Source organism: Falco peregrinus, chromosome 1 (genome assembly GCF_023634155.1).
Source record: "Falco peregrinus isolate bFalPer1 chromosome 1, bFalPer1.pri, whole genome shotgun sequence".
In the NCBI taxonomy this organism is placed as follows: domain Eukaryota; kingdom Metazoa; phylum Chordata; class Aves; order Falconiformes; family Falconidae; genus Falco; species Falco peregrinus.
The window spans coordinates 46,764,874-46,792,757 of record NC_073721.1 but is presented as its reverse complement, the minus strand read 5'-3'; the positions used below and the strand labels follow the sequence as shown (position 1 = coordinate 46,792,757).

Below are 27,884 nucleotides of genomic sequence, written 5' to 3'. Positions count from 1 at the left end.
ACGGATCACCTCCACTAAGCTCAACAGCGGTTCATCTGAACAGATAAGGAGTCAGGCAAAAATGCTAGGAGGCCTGTGTGGATAACAAGGAACTCTTGGACAAACTCAAACACAAAAAGTAAACATAGGGGGGGTGGATGCAAGGATGGGTAACCTGAGAGGAGTAAGGAGACATCATCTGAGCATCCAGGGCTGAAATCAGGAAAGCTAAAACCCAAAGGGAATTGAATCTGGCCAGGTGCAGTAGCCCGGACAAGGGCAAGTCATGTTTGATCAACTTGATAAAAGTCTATAATGTGATAACTAGCCTGGTAGATGAGAGGAGAGTGAATACCTGAACTGTATTAAGGTCTTTGACACCATCTCCCAGAAGATCCTTGCAGGAAGCTGTTGATGTACAGGCTGGATGAGCAGATAGTGAGGCGGACTGAAAACTGGCTAAATGGCTGTGCCCAGAGGGTGGTCATCAGTGGCATGAAGGCTAGTTGGAGGTCATACGGGGCCCAGTCCTGTTTATCGTCTTCATTAATGATCTGGATAATGGGGCACGGTATACCCTCAGCAAGTTTGCAGATGACACCAGACTGGGAGGAGTGACTGATGTGCCAGAGGGACATGCTGTCACCCAGAGGGACCTTGTCAAGCTGGAGAAATGGTCTAACAGGAACCTCCTGAAGTTCAGCAAGTGGAAACGCAGAGTCCTGCACCTGGGGAGGAACAACCCCAGGCATCAGTTCATGCTGGGGGCTGCCCAGCCAGAAAGCAGCCTGGCGAAAGAGGGCCTGGGGGTCCTGGTGAACGTCAACATAATCAGCAAGGTGCCCCTGCTGCAAAGAAGGCCAGTGGTATCCTGGGCTGCGGCCAGCAGGTCGGAGGTGATCCTTCCCCTCTGCTCAGCACTGGTAAGGCCGCATCTGGAGTGCTGTGTCCAGTTCTGGGTGCTCCTCAGTACAGGACAGACATGGGCATACTGGAGACAGGCCAATGAAGGGCCATGAAGATGATTAAGTGACTGGACCATCTCTCACATGAGGACAGGCTCTCCCACATGACAGCTGGGACTGCTTGTCTAGAGAGGAGAAGGCCTGGGGGGACTTTATAAATGTATTTAAATAACTGAAGGAAGGCGCAATGAAGATGGAGCCAGGCTCTTTTCAGTGCTGCCCAATGACGGGCAAAGAGGCTTTGTTCTTCACTCAGATGCAAGGGGAAAACAGCTTCCCATATTTAATTTTTTAAAACCAACAAAATCTCCATTAGGTTTGAGTGGTTTCACAAGGTAACTCTCGTGTTCTTTAGGTCAGAGATAAATTTCTGCAGCAGCACATTTTGTTGCAACTATAAAAACCTACCACTGCAGTAGAAGCTGATTATTAGGGACAGTGCTTACAGAACCTTTACATTGCTCCTGGGCACCATGGGGTAGTAATTGGCATCCTGAAGGCAATCAATTATTGCAGGTCATGGTCAGAACCACATCTACATCTCTGAATTTCACCACATCTGGCTTATTGTCATAGGCCCTTTTTGGCAAGAAATAGAAGGTAAAATTGCCAGACCACCAAGAAAACTGTGTGAACTACATAAGAAACCAGAGCAAGACATGGATGCCAAGCTGCAGCAGAGTAATGAGCATTTGAATTTGCAGGGATGTGCTGCAAGGTCTTTTCCTAGGGAAAGAGAGCTGTTCTAACCGCAGATGGTTACCACTCATCAAAGGATGAAGCTGTGAAGTGCCCTCTCTGTGCTCTGTGAATGCTCAAAGGTGTCCCTCTTTCTGTCCCCACCAGCTCACATGGAAATCTACCAAGACTGGGGACAGAGCACAGAAGGGCATCATAGCAGCCAGAGCATGACAACTTTACAGCCAAGGAGCAGGGCTCTTGCACCACTGTTTGAGATTCTTGGCTTTTTGTATATAGTTTAACGTCTATTTCCTTCCAATGACTGACATTCTGGAGAAGAAAAGCCTTTGTTAAAGATCCAGCCTGCTACCCACATCAAGAACTGCAGCTGAAGAGCCCTAAGGGCACTTCAGGACCCAGTCCTTCAGCAAACCCCAGGAAGGTCAGCCTTGACTCTCCTATTCCTTGTTAAAATACAGAAAAATATCCCAGCTCAGCCACAGCCATGACCAAGATGTTTTGTAGGCCAGCATGCTTCTAGCAACCATCACTTTTTTCTTTCTTTCCTTCTTTTTTCTTTTTTAATAAAACATCCACGTGTTCTACCATCACAAGGGATGATGATTCAGGCTGACCTGCATTAGAAAGGCATCAAGCCTCACACAGAGCAATGATTTAAAGTAGTTGTGGTTGAACTAGAGAACACTGAATCACGACAAAGATGTCAAAAGATGCAGAAGCTACCATGTTCACAGATGAGTTGTATGAGCATTTAATTACTCTCCTAGTTAATCCCATATTGATGACAGAGGCAGCAGGCAAGGACTATTCTAAGCAGAGGGATGCAGAGCCTGTGAGTATGCTTAGGTCTTCTCTTAAGTGACAGTCTGCTTTCAGACAGCTTGCTGCACATCCTCTTGTCTGAGCAGCTCAGCATACACAATCCCTTTTCCCTTCTTTTTTGGTTAAGAAACATCAAAGCCAGGAAAAGAAAAAAAAAAAAAGAGAAGGAAAAATAGAAAGAAAATCCAGCCTACAGCATATACACAGCTCTCTGCCATCTGGAAGACAATTATAGAATCACAGGATCATAGAATAATTTGGTTTGGAAGGGACTTTCAAAGGTCATCTAGTCCAACCCCCCTGCAATGAGCAGGAACTTCTTCAACTAGATCAGGTGGCTCAGAGTCCTGTTCAACCTGACCTTGAATGTTCCCAGGGATGGGACATCTACCACCTCCCTGGGCAACCTGTTTTGTGTTTTACCACCCTCATAAAAAAATTCTTCCTTATACCTAGTCTGAATCTACCCTCTTTTAGTTTTAAAACCACTACTGCTTGTTCTGTCACCACAGACCCTACCAAAAAGCCTGTCTCCACCTTTCTTATAAGCCCCCTTTAAGTACTGAAAGCCCACAGGAAGGTCTCCTGGAGCCCTCTCTTCTCCAGGCTGAACAACCCCAACTCCCTCAGCCTGTCCTCACAGGAGAGGTGCTGCAGCCCTCTGATCATTTTTCTGTCTCTCCTCTGGACCTGCTCCAACAGGTTCATGTCTTGCATGTGCTGAGGACCCCAAAGCTAGATGCAGTACTGGGCGGGGGTCTCTCAGCAGAGCCGAGCGGAGGGGCAGAATCCCCTCCCTCAACCTCCTGGCCACGCTGCTTGTGATGCAGCCCAGGATACAGACTGCCTTCCAGGCTGTGAGCACACATTGCCAAGTCATGTCCAGCGCTTCATCCACCGGTACACCAAGCGCATCCCTGCAGGGCTTCTCTCAGTCCCTTCATATCCCAGCCCGTGTTGGTACTGGGGGTTGCCCTGACCCAGACACAGGATCTTGTACTTGGCCTTGTTGAACCTCGTGAGGTTCACATGGGCCCACTCCTTGAGCTTGTCCAGGTCCCCATCTGGACGGCATCCTGTCCCTCAGGCCTGTCAACTGCACCACTCAGCCTGTGTCATCTGCCAACTTGCTGAGGGTGCACTCAATCCCACCGTCTTATGCCACTGATGATGGTATTGAACAGTACCGGTTCCAGTATGGACCCCTGAGGGACACCACTTGTCACTGATCTCCATTCGGACAGTGAGCTATTACTAGCCTCTAAATGTGACCATCCAGCCAATTCCTTATCCACTGAATCTGTATCTCCATAATCATATGGCCACCCAGCAAATCCATCTCTCTCCAATTTAGAGAGAAAATGCTGGGAAGGAACATTAGAAATGAACAGAGAAAAAGAAAGGCACCCCTTAAAACTTCTCTGGAATCTGCAGGCAAGCATACAGTGACACTCCCAAGGAAGCATGACTCTCTCATCCTTCTTTCCAGAATCCCATTAAGCCATGGAGTGGCCCCAGGTGTCTCCCAACAAACACAGACCCCTTTATCACGCCTCAGAAATGGCAGTGCCAGGCCACGAATGAGCATGGCCATGCTTTGGGCCTCTGTGGCGGGAAAGTATTCATTAGGCAAAACACAATATCCCTGCAAAGTACACTGTGTTCCAGAAGGAAAACATCTCAAATGTCTCAGCACATTTGGTCAGGAGAGAAATGCCTTCCTGAACCCAAACCAACCCAGTGGTTTTAACACTGAGCATGAAAGCAAGACAGCAAAACCGGGAAGGGGATGACTAGCTTTTACTGCTGTTCCTCATTCCCAGGGAGCAGTGTGTATCATTTAACGGGAGACAGTGAAGGCTACGACTGACTATACCACAGCCAGAAAAGCTTAGGGGCAGCTAATTGCTCCGCAATCACTTTCTGAACAGTTGCAACAGGTTAGCCAGGCCTGACTCCTCATGCAGACTGTGCATCCAGATACATCCCTGCCTGACCCTCCTCCATCCTCCTTTCCATACCTTTCACTATCAACACGGTGTTTCGTCTGCGGCTTCCCTTTGTCCTTCTGTGGGGCTGGGTCTTCTAGAAAGCTGTGGTCCAGACTGTCATCAGGAACAAAGTCCTCCACGCTCTGTACTTTAGCAGGGGCTTCAGGGCGGGGAGGAGGAGTGGCAGCTGCAGGATCTGCATTAATAACAGCAGTTGTAAAATACAGGGTTCACCACAAACAAAACAGAAAATTTGCTCTTTACAGATCTACCCTGCCCGGCCAGGGTGGCAGTAGCCACAAAGCAGGACCTTGGCTACACAGCGAGGGAAGAGGTTATGAACAGGATACTCAAACCAGTCCAGAACTTTGCATGAAGGTATTCACAGACCACACATGGCTGCTATGGTTTAAAATGCACCAGGATGACCTCGGCTCTTAAATAGTCTCAAAAACTCTCCAGCATGGTAGCTCACTGTGCTCTACAGTGAATGCTATGACTGACTACACCACAGCCACGTTTTATACCTATGCTGTGTGCACCACTCCTGTGTGATGTCCCATCATTGTTCTCTTACCTTTTCCAGACTGTTCAGTTCACCCACTCACCTCCTCTTGCTTTTTCAACTGTAACTGTCAAAGGCAGAATTGTTCACACTGTGCTTTTAGATGCCCCATGTAACCAAAAGCTCAAGAGCTACGGTAAATAGAGACTTGCTTTAATGTAACTTATTTGTAGAAACACCTCTACCCATCTTCAAGGTATCAGGATGAAAACTCATGAAATTAGCATAACCAAGAAGCCTAAAGCAATTAACCTTGTCAGGATATTCAACCTTTTTCTCCTACCCAGACTGCACTTCACACCTAGGCTCTTTTCTTTTGGTGGAACAAGATTTGTATGTTTTTTCTAGATTTTGCTCTACTAGTACAGCTTTCAGATCACTTTTGCATACTAATAACGCTATTACTAATGCCATAGAGTAGCGTTGGTGTAAGAAAAAACACAGCCAAAAGAATTACTACTGCAAGACTTCAAGGGAAAGCTTAAATAGCAGCTCCCATATAAAAAACAAGTATTACTTTGTGACAGTGATTTTTCAACTGCTTTCCAATTAGCTAGTCCCTAGGTATGTTCCAGTAGAGGTGCAGACCTTTGGCATGCTACATAAACCTAACAACACTGACAGATCAGCTTTTCCTAGCTGCATTTTGCAACCCTCTTAAAAAGCACCCTTAAGATACCAGGACTGCAGGTCACAAGCCTAAAACAGTTCTCAAGCTAAGTGACAGAGTTAAAAAAAAAAAAAGAAAAATGAAAACCCACAAAATCCAAATATTTTAACACTGGTAGTAGGCCACTTGCTGGGGTTTTTTACATATCAATATGACAACGGGTTTTTTATTGAGAAGGGATTTGTAACATTTGCTCCTCATTGTTTGTTTGTTTCTTGGTAGGAAAAGTCACAAAGAAACTGAAATGGGTGTACTGTGTCATACCTGGTAACAGAGTCAGGATGCAGAACACTGTATGCACAGTGTGAAAAAACCTGAAAGATTTCAATATCTGAAGCTGCAAACCATGTTCCCAGCACCTCCTCCTTTCTTTCTGTGGGTGTCTTGAGACTACTGTGAGCTCTAGGGATTGACAGTTTGAGAGGGAAGGTATTTCCAAAGGGTGATTCAAACGATGCCATGCTAACGATTTTCAGGCAGTGCCAGCTCTGCAGCTCCAGTTAGCTTCGCAAACAAACTGAATGTGACAGGCAAATTAAGGTCCAGATCAGTATAATTACATGCAACAAAATCCTCGATGCCTCTGCCCTGTAACTTCATCCGGCAGGGGTTTGGACCAAATGCCGCGCTACGCTGCTCCATTGTGTACCAGTGCGAAGGAAGAAGCCAAGGCGGGTTGCCCTCTTCCTCGGACCGTCTCTGAAGGAGCGTATTTCCCCAGAGGGAAATCTGCTGCAGAGCCTGGACTTACGCGATCATTTCTGGCTGAATAACCTTTAAAACCAGCACTCCGCTGTTCTCCATTAATACACAAGAGTCCCTTTGAGCTGCCACACTTTTGTGAAGACAGAGCTTCAAATAGCTTCTCTAACAATTTTTCTTGCTATTCAAGAGACATTTGTGCTCCTGGTAAGCAGCTGAGAGTTATTTTTATTAGTGTTTCCTGTATGTTCAGTATTTTCCTCCTGAAATGTGTTATAGCCACCACCCAGCTGGCTGGACACAGTCCCCATCCAAACCAGCACAGAGACAAACCAAACCACCGATCAGGAGAAAAAAACAACGAGTGACAGTACAACTTTCCTTGGACACATGCTGCACACGCAGGGCCTGTGGCCTTCAGACACCTGTCTGCCCAGCCTCTCGCAGGGAAAAACATGAAAGGAAAACAGAAACACCCACGGGTGACGCTCTGCCTAGACACTGCACTCCAGCACCTACCTGGCTGGGGAGGAGAGGGGTCTGGTGCAGGAGATGTCCCAAAGAGACGTGAAATAATGCTGCGCTTTGGTGGTGGGACTGCAGCTGGAGGTGCTGGGGAGGCTGTAGCTGGCGGAGGTGCGTGTGGCTGCTGGGCCTCGGGTGCAGACACTGGTGAAAAAGATGGGGGAGGTTCAGGAGAGATGGCGGAGCTTGTGGAAAGCGGCTGCGGTGGCTGTGGGGTGCCAGGGCTGGAGCTGCCCGTCGACGTGGAGCTCGGAGGTACGATGGGTGACTGGGAACCAGAGGAAGGGCTTTGCCCGTTAGTTGTATGGGGTGATGTGTGTCCTTGACTTCGGGCTTCCATCATTTCAAGGAAGCTGCAGGGAAGATAAATTGCAAGTATAAGGAACGCTCAACAGAGCACCGAGCACAGTGCTGGGCTGCTTTGACTGTGGGCTAAGCTGGGAGGGTATGGGTCTGCTTTCAGTGATGCTGTGACTCCCTGGGCCACAATAGATCTGGCTCACCAACAGAAGCTAAACTCACCCGATCTGCATCGAGGCGTGGAGAATCCCAACCTGCTCTGCACTGCAGGATGAAACCTATATTTGTAACACTTCTGGGAACTCCCTGGATAGACAGACTATAGCAACATGCCAGGGCTTGAAACACAACCTTAAGTCAGTTCTTGGACATATGTCTCTAAGGGAGTAAGTGCTACTGGAATGGCACATTTTTAGATTCTGCAGAAGAGATGAGAGAGCTCGAGAAAAGTCAAATGCTATAAACCCCTTTTTTTTCAGCCAAGAATGAATTTCAGAGGAGAAACCTTGAATGTCAAAAGAAAAGAGCTATCCAGAGGGCTCACAGAGGACTGATGGCAATTACCCTTCTCGCAATGTGCAGATACACAGGCAGTTTCTCCCCCTGCACACACTCCCCCTCTGCGTGGGAGGCAGTGGAGCCAAGCAGGACAAGCTCTGAAACAAGTTATGGTCCTGGCTGGATTCCTGACTAGAAGAGCATTAAAGCCTGCACTGCTAGAGAGGGTGAAATGCTCTATCCTTTTCAAAAAGGAAATGAAGCCTAATCCTGCTGCAGCCTCCTGCTGCAGCCCGTTTGGTTAGCAGTTTTTTCACAAGCTGTATGCAAAGAAACACTAACAGAAAGACGGGCTCTTAGCATGAAATGGTCTCAAAATAAGATCTGCTACATGTTGGACATCTGAGAGATATAAAGAGGACACCTAAAGTGAAATATCATGTATAAAATCTAGCACGTCATGGTCTCGCCTCTTATTTCATTAAGACTAATGAACATTACTCATGCACAGAGACTCTGGGTTCAGCTGCTTCTGGAAGACAGACAGACTCGCTTGTACTTCAGGCAATGAGTATGTCAAAATAGAGACTCCTCTCCCATACAGAGCACAACCTCATCCTCCAGGGACTTAAGTCAGACAGACACCTTCACTGGAATGACTGCTGAGCAGAAAGCAAACAGCGGGACTAAAAGACTCTAACCCCCCTAGAGATATAATTTCCTATTTTAAGGAACAACCTAATATACTTTGTGACCAGCAGTGTCTGGACCCCTAGAGAACATCCTCAGGAAGCTGTTACTTGAACTAGAAAACCAGCAGTCTTTCCTAACTAAGGAACTGGCTAAGGTGCAGATAAAGGGTAGCACTAAAAAGCGGTATTAGCTAGGAGAGAAATAATTGGTAGAATTCCTTAAAGATTAGCCTTGAGGTATATTTCAGCATTTCAATGAAGTGGCACAGAGACCAGAGAAATGCTCATGGGCTTGCAAGCTGGGAGGCAGCATCAACAGAAAGGGAGACAGGGACAAGAGACAGAAAGAACTGGATGATCCTGAATAACAGGAATGGGAAGAAATTCAGCAGTACAAAGGAAATAGTCATCTGCTCAAGGGCTAGGAAACAAGTGTTCTTGCTCCATGTTCATCACGTAAGAATGGCTAGGAAAGAGTCTCCTCACTCATTCCAGAAGACAGGACTAAAGGCTACAATCCCAATGATGCCTGGGAGAAGCAGGAAAGGAGCCTGGCTGTCACGTGGCCATCCACTGCGTATCCCCCCGAGACTGTTGTCAAGGCACCTAATTTAGTGGCAGTGGTAGCCTCACTGAATGCTTCCACCAGGATCCGGGGCGAGGGTTATGTGCTAATTCCACCCAGTAGACTGGCTACAACAAAACAAGCTCCTTGCGGGGCTGAGATCACAGTACGCAACAAAGCAACCATTCCAGCATCCTCCCTCTCAGGGGACTAGTAGCTGGGGTGAGCTGTGCGACAACATGTTCCACTGAAAATGATGCACGGATTTGTCATGCACCAAAGAGGAAACACAAAGGAGTTTAACCCTGGCACTGAGCTGCAATTCAGCATCCCTCAAGGCAGACTAGGCAAGGCATCTGTGGTGAGGGGAAGATAAACCAAGGGTACCTGCAATTCAGCCCTTGTCCAACAAAGCAAATGCTCTTTATCCACAAAACCACGTGAGTTGCTGTGCCCTGAAAAGCCATTCACAACACTTGGGTGCACGGGATGCGCAGCTCTGCAGATCCATGCCAGAAGCACTGAGTGCTAAATTCTGCCATCCCTCCCCTCCGAGCTCTGATTCAGGGCTCCGGGCAAGCCGAAGGCAGGATGGCTGAAGAGCTCTGCTTTGTGGTACTCATTCCTCCTCCTTCCAAGCCCTGCTCAGGGTTACAGACTCCTGCCTCCCAACTGTAAAGAGCAATCGATCCCAGCTGATCTACATGCACCCCTGTGCTTGTTTATAGCAACAGCGATCCTGGCTGGAAGGCCTCCAAGCTTGGTCGCTGCCGCATCCAGCGTCCAAGATACTGATGCCAGTGCTGTAGCTCTCCTGGCTGAGCTGAGCTCTCCGACCGTCTATGTGAGCACCCAAATCACCAACGCTACACAAAACTAGAATCAAACCACCTCTGAGTCTCTGATCAGGGTGCTGGGTCCCACCATCACGGCAACTGGCTGACTCAAGCAGGATAAGACAATTACACACTGAAGACTAAGGGACAAGGATCCTGTACGAAGTATACGCAAAATACATATACAGTCATTTCAGGATACAGAATATGAAGCTTAATGAGTATTTAAAGCAGGACCCAACAAAGCACAGGGCACTCTTTACAATATTAGGGCATCTAAAAATTTTACTGTACTTTGTACTACAAAAACTGCCCATTCTGGAAACAACAACCTGCTTTGTTCTGGGCAAGTAGCCAGATCCAGAGGGAGGGAGGGCTGCGACTACCACCTGTTTCTCCTGCAGAAACACATGAATTTTAAGAGCTGGAGGGAAAAAATACTACATAACTGAAGTATAAAGAGTGTCATCCTTCCCTCCAGCTCAGCTAGTTTGGAGAGTAACACACATGCAGGCTTCTTCTGCACCTGTGCTCCTATGCCTTGCTCACCTACATTATGTGAAGGGCACAAGAATAAGAGACAGCAAGCTATTTTTAGTAGAAAGACACAATGGTTATTTGGGGACAGCACGACACAGACTCTTTACTCCAGCACAGCACCAAGGAGAGCTGTGGCATGTGTGCTTCGTGTCACCTTCCTCATCTCCAACCAGACACATGGGCCAAGCTCTGTGTTGTGTGCCACGACACTGGGGAAATAAGGATGGTCTGACGCTGGTTTTATATGGGCTGCATTAAAGAGCTCTGCTGAGCTTTCATATGCGTATCTTCTTCCGTGAAAAGAGGTGGGTGGAAAAACAGCATATATGAAAATGCTGCCGGCAAGCTCTCAGTAATTTCCAGGGTGGAGGTGTCTAAGCATCCTCCACACTTCGAAAATACTACATAATGCATGAATGCTTTCTCTGGCTTTACACACATTCTTCAGAGGCAGAAGCGTGGCTGTTTTGGGAACATAACAGGCCAAACCTGCCACGTGTCTGTTTTTTCTCACATTCTATACAATCTGGCCACCGTGTTCCTTGTTCTATCCTTTTTGTCAGTCCTTAACAAAAGGACTCACTCAAAATCTTACTGTGAAACAAGTAGCTTCATATCCACTACGTGTAGTAGACCAGGTCCTATTAAAACACAAGACGAACTCATGCTGTTACCCGAGTACACTTGTTTAGTTGGGATACAGCAACAGCAAACATGCTATGCAAGTCCAGATGGATTATCTGTCCTGATCCATGTGGGCTCCTTGTTCACCTTTCAATCCTTCCATTTCAGACTGAGTAACAAGTCTTCATCCTCAAAACCCCTGAATAATTCACACCCAGTTGGACCTGCTCGCAAGAGGAGATTTTAATGCAATTTTAAAGATGAACATGGCCTGCAGGAACAAAAATTTGTCAGGGCCTGAGGTTACTGTTGCTCTGCTCCCAGAGCAAACAAAAAAAAGCACAAAAGGACTTGTTAGCCTCACAGTTCTTAAAATTGTCAGTGCTCATGTTCATTTACTATTGAAGATGGAAGCAGCCTGAAGCTTTTTGGCTCCTGGTTCTAATCTGCTGTGATCAATTTTTCAAGTGTATTTCACATGGCAAGAAAGCCTTTGGGTTATTTTATTAATTGTGAAAATGAAGATTAATAGGCCATGTGACATCAGTTTAACTGGGGTTACTGAGGGTCAGATCTCCAGATGTTTGTTTTGGGCTCACTGAAGGTACTGAACCTGACTCCCCCCTAAGCCCAGGTCCCTGAATGTGAAACCAATTGCCAAGCCGGGTTGAATCCTGCTGCCCAGACCTTGGAGTACAGCCCTTCTCCAAGAGCTGCTCAGGTTTTCCATGAGACACAAAGTGGATGCAGTAGAACAACCCCCCCTCCACAACATACGGGACAAATTCCATGTTCTCTGCTTTCCTAGCAAGACTGATGATGACAGGCTCAGTTGCAATTAATTCTTAATGCAGCCTCACACAAAAAAGATGACCTAGAGTCCTCTCTAGTACGCACTGGCTCCTTATCTGTCTGACAGCAACAGTGATTGACAGCAAGCAGTAACAATAAAAGCGGGGCAGGGGGAAGACAAAGCAAAAGTGGGTTTACTTTGCTAACTGGTAATTCAGCCTTTAGCCAGTGTGGTTCTGGACCTGTACTTCAAATACAGCTGAAGACACAAAGGAACAGCTCAAGCAGCAGGTCCTCCTGCCAGACAGCACTGGTGTTATCAGCACCACAGTCTTTGCAAAATCATGAGCTATGCTCAACACAGAAAAACCAAACAAGCAAATAAAAGCCCAAAATGCAATCAATGACTCTGTAGCGAATAAAGCTGTCTAATGCAGGGAGCATGGCTCCTAAAAGAAGAGTCCTCATCAGGAGAGCACAAATGCCTTTCTGCAGTCACTGGTCCATCATCCATAGGATGAGAGGAAATGGATTCCAGTTGTACCAGGGGAGGTCTACATTGGATATTAGGAAAAATTTCTTCACCAAAAAGGTTATGAAGTGTTGGAACGGGCTGCCCAGGGAAGTGGTTGAGTCATCATCCTTGGAGGTATTTAAAAGACGTGTAGACTTGGTGCTTAGGGACATGGTTTAGTGGTGGACTTGGCAGCGCTGGGTTTACAGTTAGACTTGATCCCAAAGGTCTTTTCCAACCTAAATGATTCTATGATTCTACAATCTTCCCTACCTGGACAGTAGCACCTGGCTATCTAGGATGATCTGACAACGCAGGTGACAGCTGTACGGCACCGCTGGGAAAGTACCCAGAAGGATTTCTGTCACATGGCAAACCTGGGACAGGTCCTACCACTACAGCTGCTGCAGCCTGGATCATACGGTATCTCAGATAATCTGAAGTTCAACTGCTTCAAATATATTTTTACAAAGCCTGACTAAGAGTTTGCTTAAAAGCTCTTAAACACAAGGAGCAAACGATCTGAAAACTCATTTCTTACAAACAATTCCTGTGAAGAACTTGGACTTCATGTGCTTACAAGGCAAACAATCGCACAGTGGTTTACAGATGACAATTTCCTGAGGCTTCTCAAAACTGAGTGTGAAAGAACATGAGATTTCTCACAAAGAATAACTTAAGTATTCCTTTTGACTAACTTGTATTAATCCTTAGGAATAAAAAAGTTAATTCAAAGAGAGTTGATTACTTAACCTTTGAAATTAAATGATTTTTGATATTAAAAAAGAATAATACTACAAAAAAACACAGCCAAACATAAAAACTCATGAAAATCATACATTAGATCTGCTTCTTATTAACTTTTGCAAACGCTTCCACCAGCAGCTTATTCCTAAAAAAACATGAATATGCAGGAAGAGCTTCCACAATTTCCCCAAAAACTATTTCTCCATCTGCACCAATCCAGTGAGGGAACAGGCATGCTGAACATAAAGTTTCCCTTGTGACAGAAGATAAACTGGGTACAATTAAAGATGGAAAAACTGAGCAAATTAAGTACAAATTTGGAACAGAGTAAAAAAAGTCATTGCTGTTTTTTGAATAAGAATTGAGGAACTCAAAAAGGGCTGAAATGCTGTTTTAGCAGCATTGAAAATGTAAAATCTGAGAAACCACAGGGAAAGTACCAGTGCAAGAGGTGTGGCAGGCAGAGAGGAGACTAAGCACAGGGAAAGAGCTGGAAGCATCTAAATGTGTCTTATAGAGGCAAAGCCCAGCCAGTGGCTGCCAAGGGATAGCTTACATAAGGCAGAAGAGGCAGCGTTGTGTGCCACCTCGTGTTTTCTCTGGGATCCACATTTTGGAGCAATGACCTCGGGTACCCAGCCACAGCAGGAGAAAGAGTTCTTGTTCTCTTTCTGTTCTCGCTGATCCTAATTTAGCATCGGTCATTGTGACAGAGCAGCTATTAGACGTGCACAGGGGTGAATGAAGTAACTGAGTGAGATGTCCTAGCACTGTCACCTGGCCTTGTTCCATGGCCTGATTTTATGGCTGGAGAGCAGGAATCGCCTCGGAGGTGCTGCAGCAGCCACACCATGGCCTGCAGCCCCAAGTGCCTGCGGACACCTTCTCTTGCTGTACAATTTGTGGTGACTGACAACAGAACTCCAGGCACCGTCTAAACTGAAGCAACCAACACAAGGGCTTCACATCTGTCAAGGGTCAGCAAGTCACACTGCACCAACGCACATACTGAATACAACAAGGTGAGGGTCAGAGGACAATGCATCAGGTGCTCATTTTGACGAAGTAGCATGTTAAACATGACAATCCGAAAATGATGGGCATCTGACAAGCATGGACGCAAGTACCTTCCCAAGGCCTAATAATGAGCACTGCAGACCTGCCTCACAACTACAAGCTCTAAATCCCATGTACTGTCGTGTCTACAGATACTCTGTTCACCAGCCTAAACTGTTTACTAAGAATCGAAACTTTACCCAAAAAAAGTCCCCTGCCATATCAGTGTGGTTATTTTTTTCTGTCAGGACTTAGGCTAAAGGACTCGAGCTTGAAGGGCTCCTGCAGGGATAAAAAATGGAACATAGGAAGAGTATACTTTTCAACTCTGGGGCTGAAGTAACTGCTTTGCAGCTCATCTGCTTCAGAGAGGTGCCACTGAAACAGACTTTTTGTTTCTACCTGGGATGCACGGAAAAACCTCAAAAATCCTAAAATAGCACCCTATTCTAGTCAGTGTGATGAAAGTACTCAGACGTGACACTGCCTGGTGCTTTTCTTTTGGGATCAGTGGCTCAAGCCAGGAAGCATCCAGGGATATTTTAAAGACTTTTCTATAAAGAAGCATTATGTTATGAAAGCAAAGAACATTGGTCTCGGTACACAGACATAAACATGCAGCAGCTGCAGTGAAAGCAGAAGTTGGACAGCTGCATAAAGATGACAGTTTATTTGGTTATAATTCTAGAATTCTAGAGAAAAGTCTTGCTTTTAATATTGTAGCAACTCCTCTTCTGTCAGGTACCACAGCTAAGGTATTTCTTATGCCATGTTAAGCCAATTATGCAGCTTAATGGTGCAATTAGCCACCTGCAGCGCCAGCCCTCCCTAGCAGCTGAGCAGCAGTACCTTTGCTACGGCACCCAGTGACCCAGGGCACGCAGTGTGCATCTTCAGGCGCACACACCCCATCTCCTGCTCCTCCCATGCTGATGAGCTGGTTTGGAAAATGACAAATGACTGACAAGTAGGTCCAATGTTTATCTGGCTTTGGAGTTTCTGCAGATGACTCGGGGGCTTCTGCTGAGGTGATGCTAGCTGCTGCTTACTGCACCAAAAGCTCCTCTCTGCTTGCAAAAGGCAAGAACATGCTTTTTGACTTGTTAGTGCACAGTGCCTAGAGCAATGCGAGCACTCTGGCCCTAAGATTCTTGATGCTATGGCATTGCAAATGATACTCTTTAGCAATCAGATATTTCTGCAGGAGCATGTACCCAGAAAGGGTACTCTCTGGCAGAGGAAGCATACCAATATCATAAAATGGTGTCCACTGGTGTGGTTACACTGGATGGGATCATCGAGTCTAGTGCCCATTGCTGGAACTACAAGGTCTAGCCATCCCACCTCTGCCAGCACCATACTGCTGCTGCTTCCTTTAAGTTATGGTGTTACACACACGCTTCTCAGAGCCAGCCCGACTCAGATTAACCCAAATAGACAGGGCAGAAGACAGCCTTCTGCTGGATTTGTGAGCTGAAGTGGCACATGAGAGGGTTCAGCAAATGCTAAAGCTGGTATAAGGGCAAGAGGTGACTAAGGAGCAAGATCTTCTGGTGTAAGTTTGGAACAGCTCTGCTCTTGATTCTTTCAGATATCTTCCCTTAAGTATCTTCCCATTACTGATGCAGTACAAACAAAAGTACTGGAAAACAATCTTGACAGCACAGCCCACACAGCCCAGCCCTTTGAGCAGGGACATCAAGAGAACTGCTGAAGGCACAAGGAGACAAACCAGTCCCTGGGGTAAGGAATGAGGTGAACACTCTGGAAATGGTACCGCTTCAGGTTTATATGGGGTATTTCAATGCTCTCAAGGAAGACACACTGACTAAGGTTATGGAACTTGAAACTTGGTCTGAAAATTGCTCAAAATGACTGCATGAATATTTCATAACCATTGACTCCAACTTCTAAATAAAGCTGCCTGTAAAGAATCTTTTTCCAATTCATTCTGGGATGACTTTTCTGTCTTGCACATCACTGCAATAAAGACCTTGCAATCAGAATTCACAGAACACATTTGTCAACAACATACAAATCTGAAGAGATTCCTGTTCAGTGTGCTACAGACGTACTGGCTTTGCAGGGTTCAATCTGGCAAATGCTCATTTCAAGCAGCAAGCAATCAGACAAGGCACTGAAAAAACGCAAGGCAGCAGGAAATAGCCACTATTTCAAACCAGAAATGCACTGAGGAGTCTGGAAGTACTTAAAGGGAAAAAAAGACAACAATGTCGTTGCTATTACCTTCTGCCTGTCACAAGACACACAATACACAGGAATGCAATAGCCAGAAGAAGAGGAATCAACTTGTGCACTGAGTAGAAGAAAGATGGAAAATACCCCTTTCAGCATCAGAGGCTGCAACATACTTCTCTCCAATTCCTTCAGCATGTGCTGCCTCCAGGGGTGCTCCTGAGCTTCACTTCCACTGCCCTCCCACAGATCCCATGCCTGTAGGAACCAGACCCTTTCATAGGGATCCCCAAGGGTACGCTTTATTTCAGGTGATGCCACTTAAAAGCAACAGTTTACAAGTTCCAAAGAAACCCTAAATGTCACTCGCTGGACCCTTCAGCCTGGCCACATGCCACAGCTGGGGCTGCCCAACATTCACGTGACACCTAGACTGCAACAAAACAGTTAGAAAAGATGGCTCAGTGACATACAGTTCGTAGTTTTGATCTTCTGTCTCTTGCTGCACTGACAGCTCCTCCAAAGTTGCATCAATATCCAGCTGATTCGTCTCCAGCTGCCGTAGCAACGTCTCCCTCTGAAGAAAGAAAAACAAGCTGGGTCTGAGCAGGAAGGGTCACTGTAACAGATCTCCGTGCACTCACAGGGTGCAGCAAGATCTTGTGGCACCACTCTACCCACAGCAATGCATTAAACAGGAGCTTTGGTCCCTCTCAATTTAAATACAGAAGCACAAAGGGAAGCAGAAGCAGTAGCAAAAGTACATTAATCCAGAAAGTCTGTGTGTAAGAAAGTAACTTGTTCTGTGAGCTGTACTCAGCCATAAATCAATTATGTGTGATTTTCAGACAGCATTGCCAGTTGCATTTGGAAAACAGATCCAACTCCTGTGGAGAACAGTTGGGCAACCCATTCATTCTGCTCTTTTATTTTTCCCTGTGCTAAAGAAGTCCCTCTGTGAGTAGGACCTAGCTGATGCAAAACCTCACAGTCATTTTCTTTTTACTGTCAGGGTAGATGACTGAGGACAACCTGTCAACTCAGTGAAATTTTAGAAGTCACTGCCCCTCTGCCTTCAGTTGCTGCCCCACAGATGCGGGACAGACACTCCAGTCCATTTCAAATGTGTGATAAAGTGAGCTGGCTTCACTAACACAAAACAGGGTAGCCTAATTCAGCCCTTTCCCTTCCACATTTCCAACAGAATCCAAGCAAAAACCTCAGCTGAGGGGAAGTGCTGGCTTAAAAGGTTCAAAATCAATTGCAAATGGTCATGGGACACTCCTCCCGACAGTCCGGATGGCAATGAGAAGAGATCAATAACCACACGCATTACGCTGAGGCTGCACGGGCATGGCCAGCTCCAAGGGCTCATCTGCCGTGGATCCAGCACCAACCTCACCTGCCTGCCCAGCAGACCTGGCCCTGCGACATCCTTGAGCCGCAGGGCTAACACAGCATCCATTTCTGCAGAAACACAATTCAGGATCCTCTGGCCAAGACTAGAGCTGTCTGTGGCCACTGCCCCGCTCCACGGTACAAATCTTGTGCCAGAGCCCCTTGCCCTCGGCTCAGACGCAGGCAGCTGGCACACAGCTGGGCACTGGCCAAGCTCCCACCACCAGCCCCGGCACTCTGCTCGCCCCCTGGGGAGGCTCTGAGTGAGGGGCACAAAAGTCACTTTACACACCAAATTCCGGAGTCAAAAATCACGATGTTCAGTGCCTGAAAGTGTCAATCCTCCCTCTCACACTGCCTACACGCTGGATGGCACAGGACGTGGCGACAGCTTGTGCTGAGACACATCCGATGACTCACGGCGCTGCACAGTGCCCGTTAAAGCAGGGTCCACCAGTGCCACAGGCTGCCAAGCTGTGCCACCACCCAGACAGGAGGAAACGGAAGAGAAATCAAAGGTTTCCTCGCAACTGCAAAGGTTTTTGCTTTTATAACTGCCTTATCCTCAATGCACATTTAAACTTTCTACTGTGACAAATATTTTTGAAGGTTAGCGTCAGTAACTGTGGTGAATTTTTAATACCGTGTTTCACAACACACATACTCACTGCAGAGAAATCCCATTAGCGTGAAGAGCACAAAAGGAAATAAACTACAAAATGTACAGAATAAAATCCCTATGGGAAGACAGACATTTGTATAAAGCAATGGCATTCAGTTTCCACATGCATATGCTATTGACAATATAGTTTCATACACACGACAATTTTGAAGCTATCAAGAAAGTGTACAAATTTAAAGAGCAACTCACTCATCTGTCTTATATAAAACACACCACGCTACTCTGTCCAAGGGAGTAGTCAGGACACAGCTTGAGCTGTCCGTGGAGCAGGCTGATTTATATAAAATTCTACCATGATTTATATCAGCAAGCATGGCTTTAAGTAATTTTTATTTTGTATTATAAGACCAGGTGACTCATAGCAGTTGATAATGTTTAAACATGCTAATTTACTGGAAGATACATTCTTTCTTGAAATTTAAGAGCTTCTATGACAATATAAGCTAATTTACTGCTTCCAAGGCATTTAGATTCTTCATTTTTACCTTTGCCATTGTGTTAAGAGCTTGGAGTGTTCCATATTTCCTTTGCTATGTAGTTTTTATTTATCATATTCATAAGCTCTATGCAGATGGAAACCTGACTTCCATTAACATGTATACAAAGAATTATGATGTTGTTAGTTAACTCCAATTCCCTTTATTGTGGTATACAGACAAGAAAGTTTCAGCAAAGCATGCTATACACTAAACAGAAGTACTAATAAAGATTTTAGAATTAAAATTCTAGATTTTAGAATTCAAGATTCAATAATTTCAAGATTTTAGAAGTAACAGATTTCATCCTTCTATGTTATTCATATAGTAGATGCAAAAATGAGACAAAAAAGAGCAAGTTTTCTGCTTCTTTGTCCTCAGCTTCCTAAGAGGAGTTAATCAAATGCTGAGCAAATTAGCTGAATAAACAGAGATGGAAGGGACACTGTTCTCCAATGCTTACCTTAGGCACTTAGATAATAGCTTTTATTGAACAAGTGGTTTGCCTTTCCTCATACTTTGGCATTAAGACATATACCAGAGTTGTATTTATTTAAATTTTCACAGATCACAGTAAATTATGAACTTAGATTTAATTAAGAGTGTTGCACTTAATTTTGTAAAAATGTATCACCAATAATGGACTTCCAAATACTTTAAAAATAAATTCTATTTTACCGTGCTGGTATTAAAATATTAAAGAAACAGCTTATTTTTAGCAATGACCCAAAAGAAGGGAATAAATCATGTGCTACAGACCAACGCTTTGGCTGAATGCCACTTTCAAGTGCTTCCTGGGAAAAGGCAATTTCAGCTGTCTGCAGAATTTTGTCTCCTTCCAAGCGCAGCATCTGAAGGCCTGGTTGACCTGCTCACATTTGCACATTACATGGGCCACCAGCAATACCTACAGCTAAACTCCATTCTCAGGTTTGACAATCCTTCCCCTGGAAAGGAACTGATAAATAATTGAAAAGCCCCGGTTAGCTAGTGGGAACAAGCTCTGTACTGGGGGTATGAATTTCAGCCACTGCTTTCTTCATGAAAGATGCATGAATGTAAGCTGAAGACAGAAATGTGCAACTTAAAACCAATGCACTGAACACCAACTCCGCTAAAGGACAGCCTGGAATCTCACACACAGCTGAACAACTCTTCCCCTCGAGAGCTGCAGGAGGTTAGGCAGAGGAACACAGAGAAACCTCAGAGATCCACCGAGACTGATTAAATCATATGTGCATTTAATACCTGGTAGCATTCCTCTCCTTTAACCCTGCTTTGCTCCAAAGTACCAGGGAAATTACTTCTTTCTGGAGCTTGTTACTGGCAAGTCTCTCTGAAGGTACAAGCAGAACCTTTACAAATTAAGGCTAGCTGTGATTTTCCTACAAATTTTAACATCGTGCTGTGCTGGTTGTTAATCAGGCCCAGCGGGGCCAACCCTGGCTCCCTGTGCACTCAAAGGCAAGGCTCCCAGCGGGTCTCCAGCAGCAGCAAAACGCCCAGAGCCACCCAGCAGGAGCACTGAAAAAACTAAGTGCATTGCATCTTGGTGAAGCAAAGCCCTGGATGGAAGCAACCACAAGCCTCCTCCAGCTTTGCAGTGTCACCTGCCTCGGCACAGAACAGCAAGGCCAGGGATCCCCCGCACACCAGAGGGAAATGAAACAAGCCATCTCCACATCGGATGCTATGCTGTGATTTTTATCAGAACGCACACAAAAGCATCCCAGTATGAGCACAGAACTGCACAAATTAGTTCTGGTGTTGCTGTTTTAAAGGAAAAGCCAGGCAGCTATGATCTGATCACTCTCTCCTTGGCTGAGGCACAGGACAACCTCCTCAACTGCTGCCTTCTGCGTTGTTGTACAAAGAACAGAGCAAACATTTACAAGCATGGTTTACGTGTGCCTACCCACATCTCCCCTTGCACATTTTGAGAACTCAATTGTAATGAGAAGCCTTTTCAGGTCTGTTTCTGCTGTTGCATTATTGAATTACATTACATGAAAAACACAGGATTTGGGAGTCTAATTCTGCAGGACCTGTACCTTTTGGAGTACTCCCAGTGGCACCCTTAGCCCACTGAGAAGGAGAACAGATTTGGGCTGGTCACCCCATTTCCTTCACCTCTCCCGAGCAATTGTCACTGGAATCTCCAAACAACTAAAGTTTTTAGCAGATTTATTTTTTTCTATTTCCCTAAAGACCAAGATTTGACCAAGAAATTCTCTGGCTTTGGGGGCAATTACCTTACCTAAACGTCCTAATGGCTTTCAGTTTCAGATTAACAGATCATGTTTACTCATACACAGCACATTTAAATGAAAGGTCCCCTAAGACTCACATCCTAAAGCTGCTTCCAAGCAAACCCAAAACTACAAATACTTTGGTATTTCCTGCTTATAAATATGGCTAGGGAAATCATTAATATACTGACTATTAACAGTATCGTTATGACCAGCTTTCAGAAACAAATCTGGCAGGAAGACTGTGCTAATGTCTTTGTCTCGTATCAACATCTATTTGAGAAAAAAAGGAGAGCTGTAACAAAACCAACAAAAGTAACCTGGGAACTAATTGTTATGCATGATTTCCACAAGACATCGCTTTACCATAGGAGCAGAGGTTATAAAACCAAACATTTAACCAACACCATGCTGGTAGATTTCAATCTTCTCCACTGAGCAGCACGTCGGGTCTATATCTGAGATTTCTACAACCTCCTCCTCAGAAATCTGACTTGTTTTACTGGGGTACTATATGTTCAATTTTCTTAGTGTGGTTCTTTCTGCTCTGCAGCCTGAGGACGTGGTAACATCCACCAATAGATCTGAGCTTCCTCTGCACTAGCATTTCAGTGGGGATTACTTGTATAAAAATACACATAGACATTTCAATTACTAGTTGAAAAATAATCAAGATCAACTGCCTGTTTTTTCCATACAACAGAAAACAATGATATAGCATCACATGTACCCCTAAAAAGCATCTGCTGTTGATCCCAAAGGACCCCTTCCTGGTCACCTCAGAAAGGTCCTCTTCTAAAGAACCACAACTGAGAATTCCACCCTTCTGTGCCCATCCAGCCTTTGCCTTTCTACTCAGTCCACCTAAGAAGCCTCAATTATGAAGGAAATGTGAGGCTTGGATCTATGTGCAAAGGATCCAAGCAGATCAGCTATCACTAGGGCAAAGATTCTCAGCAAACAGTTGTCCCTGAACTGTTCAGTTCATGCCCAAATCAACTTGCATCTGAATTTTAGTTAACAGAATTTAAATACAAAGTTAACAAATGTGCCTAGGTAACAGTTTTGACTTTGGCAGCTACACCACTGGACGCAATTTTCTTGCCAGTGCTGTTCATCACCTTGGAGCCTTCCTTTAGAGGTAGGCATTTGCGATTACAGCAGAGAAGAGCCCTCTCACAAGCAGACATGTTTAAGTCACTGGCACCAATGTACTAACATAATTTTGTTCCAATAACTCTTACGAAAATAGAAATTACTCAGGATCCTGTAACAACAAAAGAACCCCCAAATACCAAATTCCCACCTTAGAGACAGAGAAAATGACATTTGTCCCACCTGCCCAGCTCATCAGGGAAATGCCCTCTGTCTTACCTGCAGCTGCAAGAAGGGGATATTGAAGAACTTGTGCAGGTATTTGAGGCCAAAGCTGTTCTTCATGGAAGACTCAGCGTAGCGAAAATACGAGGAGCCGGGAGGCCTGTCTCAACCAGATAGGTAGAGAGAAAAAAACTGAACAAAGGACATGGACTGCACACACACAGAAGAGGCCCCTGTCACACTGCATACCATGAACGATCCTCATTTACCAGCCATCCCGTCAACCTCTAAATGTAGGCTAGCAAGTCATTCTGCTAGCGACTTGTTATTTTATTTACAGACAAAATTCACACTTTGTTCCTCCTAAAGGGTGGCAGAACACAGCTGTTACGTTGCAGTGCCATGTGGCTGCCAGACTAAGAAATTCTGTGTCAGGACACTGGGCCATTGGTTTACTAAACTGGGCGTTTCACAGCTGTACAAGCTGTTCATTTCTCAGTGAAGGTTTTGTTTTAAAACCACAAACAGACCTACATAAGTCATAGATAAAGACGGACTTGTAAAGAAATGATTACATTACAGATAAAGTCTTAAAACTGATATAATTTCTGGGTGCCTGATGTAGGCATAAACAAGTAAGAGACTAGGAAAATGAAAAAATGCCTTAAAAACATAAAACCACACAAAAAGGTACAACCCATTGAATCCTGACTAACAAGTAGTATTTCATACTAAATAACAGAGCACATCAGATCTTTGCATGAGAGAAAATCTTGCCTGGCTGGCAAGAGAGGCGTATGATTTGGCTGTGCCCAGTAAATACTGTGTGGGGATGCTCTCAGAGCAAGAGCAAGGAAGACAGCTGCACTAGCTGGCTCTCTTGTAGCAGAATTATTTAGAGTAGAGAACAGTTGTGCTGCAGGGAGAGGATTCTTTCACAAGAGAAGGACTAACCAGAAAGAAGGTGACTTCTTGGGAAGGCAGATGCTCACTATTTCCAGATACATAGCTAACAATCTGCCCAGAACAGGCTCCTAAATCAAAGAGCTCATCGTGTAAACTGAAGCTGCTGTGTGAAGTACTCAGAGCTATGAAAGCCCAAAAGTTAGGCACAGGGTCAAGAGGATGAACGTGATGTGCATTTGAAACACAGCAGCAATACGGTTATCTACAGCTGATGACAGAGAGCAGCCGAGGTCCACTCCCCTGCCTGGTGACCATGGTGCCACCTTACCTGTTTAGATTGTCGATGAGGTCCCGCACATCGCCAGGCAGAATGACCCGGTGCTCCCCCATGTCTCGGTAATTCCCAAGCACGCACACTGGAACGTGGGTCGGCACTTTAGGAAGCTCCCTCAGAATATAGTTAAATGTCCTTCACCACAGGAGAGAGATAAAGGCAGATGAGTAGGAAACATCGTTCTGCGATAGTCGTTCCAAGACTGTGGCTTCTTTGCTCCCCTCAGAGAAATACATTAACTGTAAATATGTTTGTATCATTCTTTATCCAAAAACAACTTGACCAGTTCAATAATCCACTTCTACTGGCAACCTCACATCTCCTACAGCAGTATTTCCCTCAGTCCTATGAAACCGTGTGGGGTCAGCAGAAGGATTCCCTCCCTTCAGCTGCCAGCAGGCTCACTGACCCATACCAAATCTGTAAAACACAAGCTCAAACATAAAGCAGGAACTCTTACCACCTCCTCTTTCCACTCTGGCTTCCATATGTCTCTCACCCTCCTCAGCAGATGTGAAAAATGAACAGTTCATTATTTCTGTATGTTAATACAGCCCGGGGCCTCTAAATAATCCTTACTAATACCACTCTTCCTGAGAATTTCTCACAGGCATTCCCCTTTCCCTTGTGTTCTGGAGAGCAAGGGTTTGTAACATGCCCAGCATACTTTGCACCTGTGATAGCACTAATTAGCAAGCCTCAGACAGCAGTATCTGAGAAACTGCAGTACGCAAGCCCACAGGGAGACTGCCTGTTTGAAACAAACCCAGGAGAGGAGTATATTAAAAGACGTGTCAGAAGAGAAAGCTACTGTTTTAAGAGATACAACTCATTAGGCTGGTTATCAGCTCTAGAGTCCATCTGGGAATCAAGAGGTCTAGAAGTCATTTGTTTTCATTAAACAAGCGATAATCACATGGTGCATGCCACTGAAGATGTCTTACCACTGTTTGGTGATGTCAAACATCATCACTACACCATTGCAGTTCTTATAGACATCCAGGAACTCTGCATCCAGAGCCATCTCTGACTCTGCCTGAGGAAATAAAGCCAAAGAGGCAGTAAATAACTTGATTCAACTTCAGGCTTGCACAGAACACAACTGATACAGTGCTGAACAGGTAAACTTTCTAAAGTGACAGCCCACTGTAAGAATTATCTGTGGATTTCACATCATCATTGTTTAAGCAAGATATCTGGTGGTTCGCAGCTTCCACTGCCCATATGAGCTGCACGTGAAGCACCTGACAATGCCTGAAAAAACCCATGTCTGACAGCAAATGCTACCCCCCCCACCCCCCACTCCCCCGACTCTTTCCCCTGTGCCCCCAAATCCTGCACTGGCAAGACAACTCCATATAAGCTACAGGATGGAGGACAGAGGACACAGCTCCCATTTCATCTCTTTGCCAACCCAAATATTGACTGTACTTCTAATGCTTCTGGGTATAAAGCCAGGATGAAGTTTCCACTGAATTTCTCCCATTCAGGGCCAAAAGTATTTATTAGTACCTGAATTGCTTTTCATCATTTGGATTCTACATGCTGCAAAATACAGTACTGGTCACGTTTGCGAAGGAAGAAGCAGCTGTGGTATCTGTTCTCATAAAAGCTTTTTCCCATAGGAGAATATTTTAAAAGAAAATTTTCCTAATTGGACTGCACAGATTGAGTGGGACTGGCACCCTGGTGAAACAGGTAACTCTTCGCTGCCCTGACCCATCCCCAGAACCAAGTGTTCAGCTCTCTGCCTATCAGTGACGCTGCTTTTCTCACCAATTTCAACAAAGTGGTTATGGAGCAAGTACCAGAACTTGCCCGTGCACTGAGCCCCCAAAGGCACTGATACAGGAGCAATAAAGCTCTTTAAGAGCTGCAGCATAGATCATGGAATCAAGGGCCTTTAAAATGAATTTTTCTTGGGGATAAAATCATACATCTTTTGAAAGAGATGCCATGGAAGTGCACTGGCAGCCCACATGCAGTTTGGGGAACGTGGTAGTATGGTCTTCCATACAGCACTTTGTTCTACAGCAGAAGATCCAAAGGAGATATGCTCATGGAAAAGCCTTGAGAAAGCCACTCTGTTTACTTTTATGTGCTAGGTGGCACTTCTATTGACCCTTCCTCCTCTGTTATTTCAAAGGGTGTTAAAAGGTAATTGTTAGCCCAGTTTTATGGAGCGGCCAGAGAGCATGGCATCAAATGACTCCTCCACACCTCACAAGAATTCCATCACAAAAGGACTTCCTGCCACTGACCATGTGCAGACAGGTACAAAGCTACGGAGTAAACATCTGGGGTGCAGTCATTCCCAAAAGACAAAATGGAAAACAGCAGGAAAGTTGTGGTGAAGGCAGAAACAGGGATAAAATGCACAGGCAAAAGACTGAAGAGCATTAGGGATCACACTGCCCCTCATCTGCCTCCTAGGCCGGCCTTAAAGCAGAAACAAGTATAGAACTTACTGTCCATGGACCAAAGGTGGACTAGAGACCTCCTGTTAAGAGGCAGACATCTGCATTCAAGGTGACTCACCTCCTGAGGGTCATTTTCCAGTTTCAAACCATCTCCTCGTTTTTTGCATTTTCCTTAAAAAGAATTGTAAAAAAAAAAATAAAATAAAAATGCATTACACTGGGCAGAGAACTCCAGGATCTCCTGGATGGGTCTGAGCAGGACTACAGCATTCTGAACATGACCTTAAAAGCAGATCCAACTTCTACTATAAGCATGGGGAATGAGGAGGGGTGGGACAGGCATGCCTTGCTGAAGAACACCAGCTACCCTGTTGAAGAACACTAGCCACTCTAATTCAAAGATGAATAGGAAGAAAGCCTGAAGTAGCTTAAACCATGCTCTTCACAGCATAGTCACAATGACTGAATAATAGAGGGTTTGGTGCACTCCCTGACCACAAAGGGAAGGGGTTTTGTTGCCCTTTTTGTTGCACTAATGTTGAAGAAGCAAAAGATCGTGGGGCTGCTATGACTGAACTGCACAACTACATACACAGCCTTCCTGAGAGATGCTATGACGCTGCTGTGCTACGTCACTGACCTGAAGCAAGCAGTCTTGTCAAAAAACGTGATCTCAGAGTGCACTGGGTGCTTTGGGCTGACTTGTGACCAAAAAAAAAAAAGGGGGGGAGCCAGATTATGAAAATTTAACAGCCAGAAGACAGACAGAACAGGGGGAAATCCAAGCAAAATCAAATAAACTGTGGCAAGGGGGCTGTGGAGAAGTAGAAAGACAGCCTACAGGTGTGTGAAAGGCCAGAGCCAGAGGGTCAGGTCTGGTCATCACCAGCGAAGGCGCAGAAAGGAAATCCTCCAGAGGCACCATCCAAAGCCACACGCTCTAGAGACACGCACACAAAAATAAGCTAGAGAACAGATGAAACTCTAAGCTCACAGGAAAAGTGCAAGAGGCAACAGGCTAAACACTTGGAGCAGTGTTTAGAACTAGAAAACTTGCCCTACAGTCTCGCAGCCACAATCCCATCTGGAGAAATCTAACAGTTTCTCTCCAACTCATCTGCTTCCTCTAAGGCACGTGCATAGAGCCCTTACACTTAAAGGACAGATCCCCCTGAGACTTCTCCCTTTTCTTACAGCTTCAGTAAGCACTTGATAAGTTTGCAAACTGACATTTTAAAGTACCACTGCCATTTGACTCAGCACCCCCAAAAAAGGAGGTGGTGTTTTGAAACCTCAGGCTCCCTGAAAATTTTGCATTACATCAGTTACGCTGTAATCATGTTTCCAAATCTTAAAGCCTGCAACCACAGCAGACAGAGAAGAAAACACCATGTATCTGTACCTACAATTAGCAGAGCAGCAATCAGCTAACATGATTTTCTGGTGTAGACACTCAGCACTAAGGACTGCCAGGAGTCTCAATGTGTAAGGGTGAGGACATCTTCTTTCACCTACGGCCAAAGAAGTTTAGTGTGGACATACCGTGAAAAAATCTGTCTTCACCTCCCAGATATTTTTTAAACTCTATGTACAGCAGAGTCCAGAGTTTTATCAAATGATGAGCACTGCAAAATTAATAACCCTGCAAGGTGTGGAGTTATGTTTTACAGATACCAAATATCTTCCAGATGCTACTGAGAGCAATTAAGAACTGTACCGCTGAATTAACTTTGTTCTGTATTTTCCTAGTCAAGATAATGATGAGTTAACTAAATTATAATGGCAGAGGCTTGGAATTCCTTCTCATAATTTCTAGAA

At 45.2% G+C, this 27,884-nt stretch overlaps 1 protein-coding gene across 3 annotated transcripts in view; it reads right to left on the bottom strand.

Annotated features, from left to right (window-relative positions):
• RABL6 (RAB, member RAS oncogene family like 6) overlaps window positions 1-27,884 on the bottom strand; it is a 58,689-nt gene that overhangs the window by 11,623 nt on the left and 19,182 nt on the right. For all 3 annotated transcript variants that reach the window (XM_055804098.1, XM_055804107.1, XM_055804116.1), the window contains 7 exons: window positions 26,185-26,237; window positions 24,591-24,682; window positions 23,641-23,781; window positions 22,461-22,566; window positions 16,755-16,858; window positions 6,916-7,274; window positions 4,490-4,655 (listed from right to left, as the gene is read on the bottom strand). In XM_055804098.1, coding sequence (XP_055660073.1) covers window positions 4,490-4,655; window positions 6,916-7,274; window positions 16,755-16,858; window positions 22,461-22,566; window positions 23,641-23,781; window positions 24,591-24,682; window positions 26,185-26,237 — 1,021 coding nt within the window. The remainder of the gene's footprint in view (window positions 1-4,489; window positions 4,656-6,915; window positions 7,275-16,754; window positions 16,859-22,460; window positions 22,567-23,640; window positions 23,782-24,590; window positions 24,683-26,184; window positions 26,238-27,884) is intronic.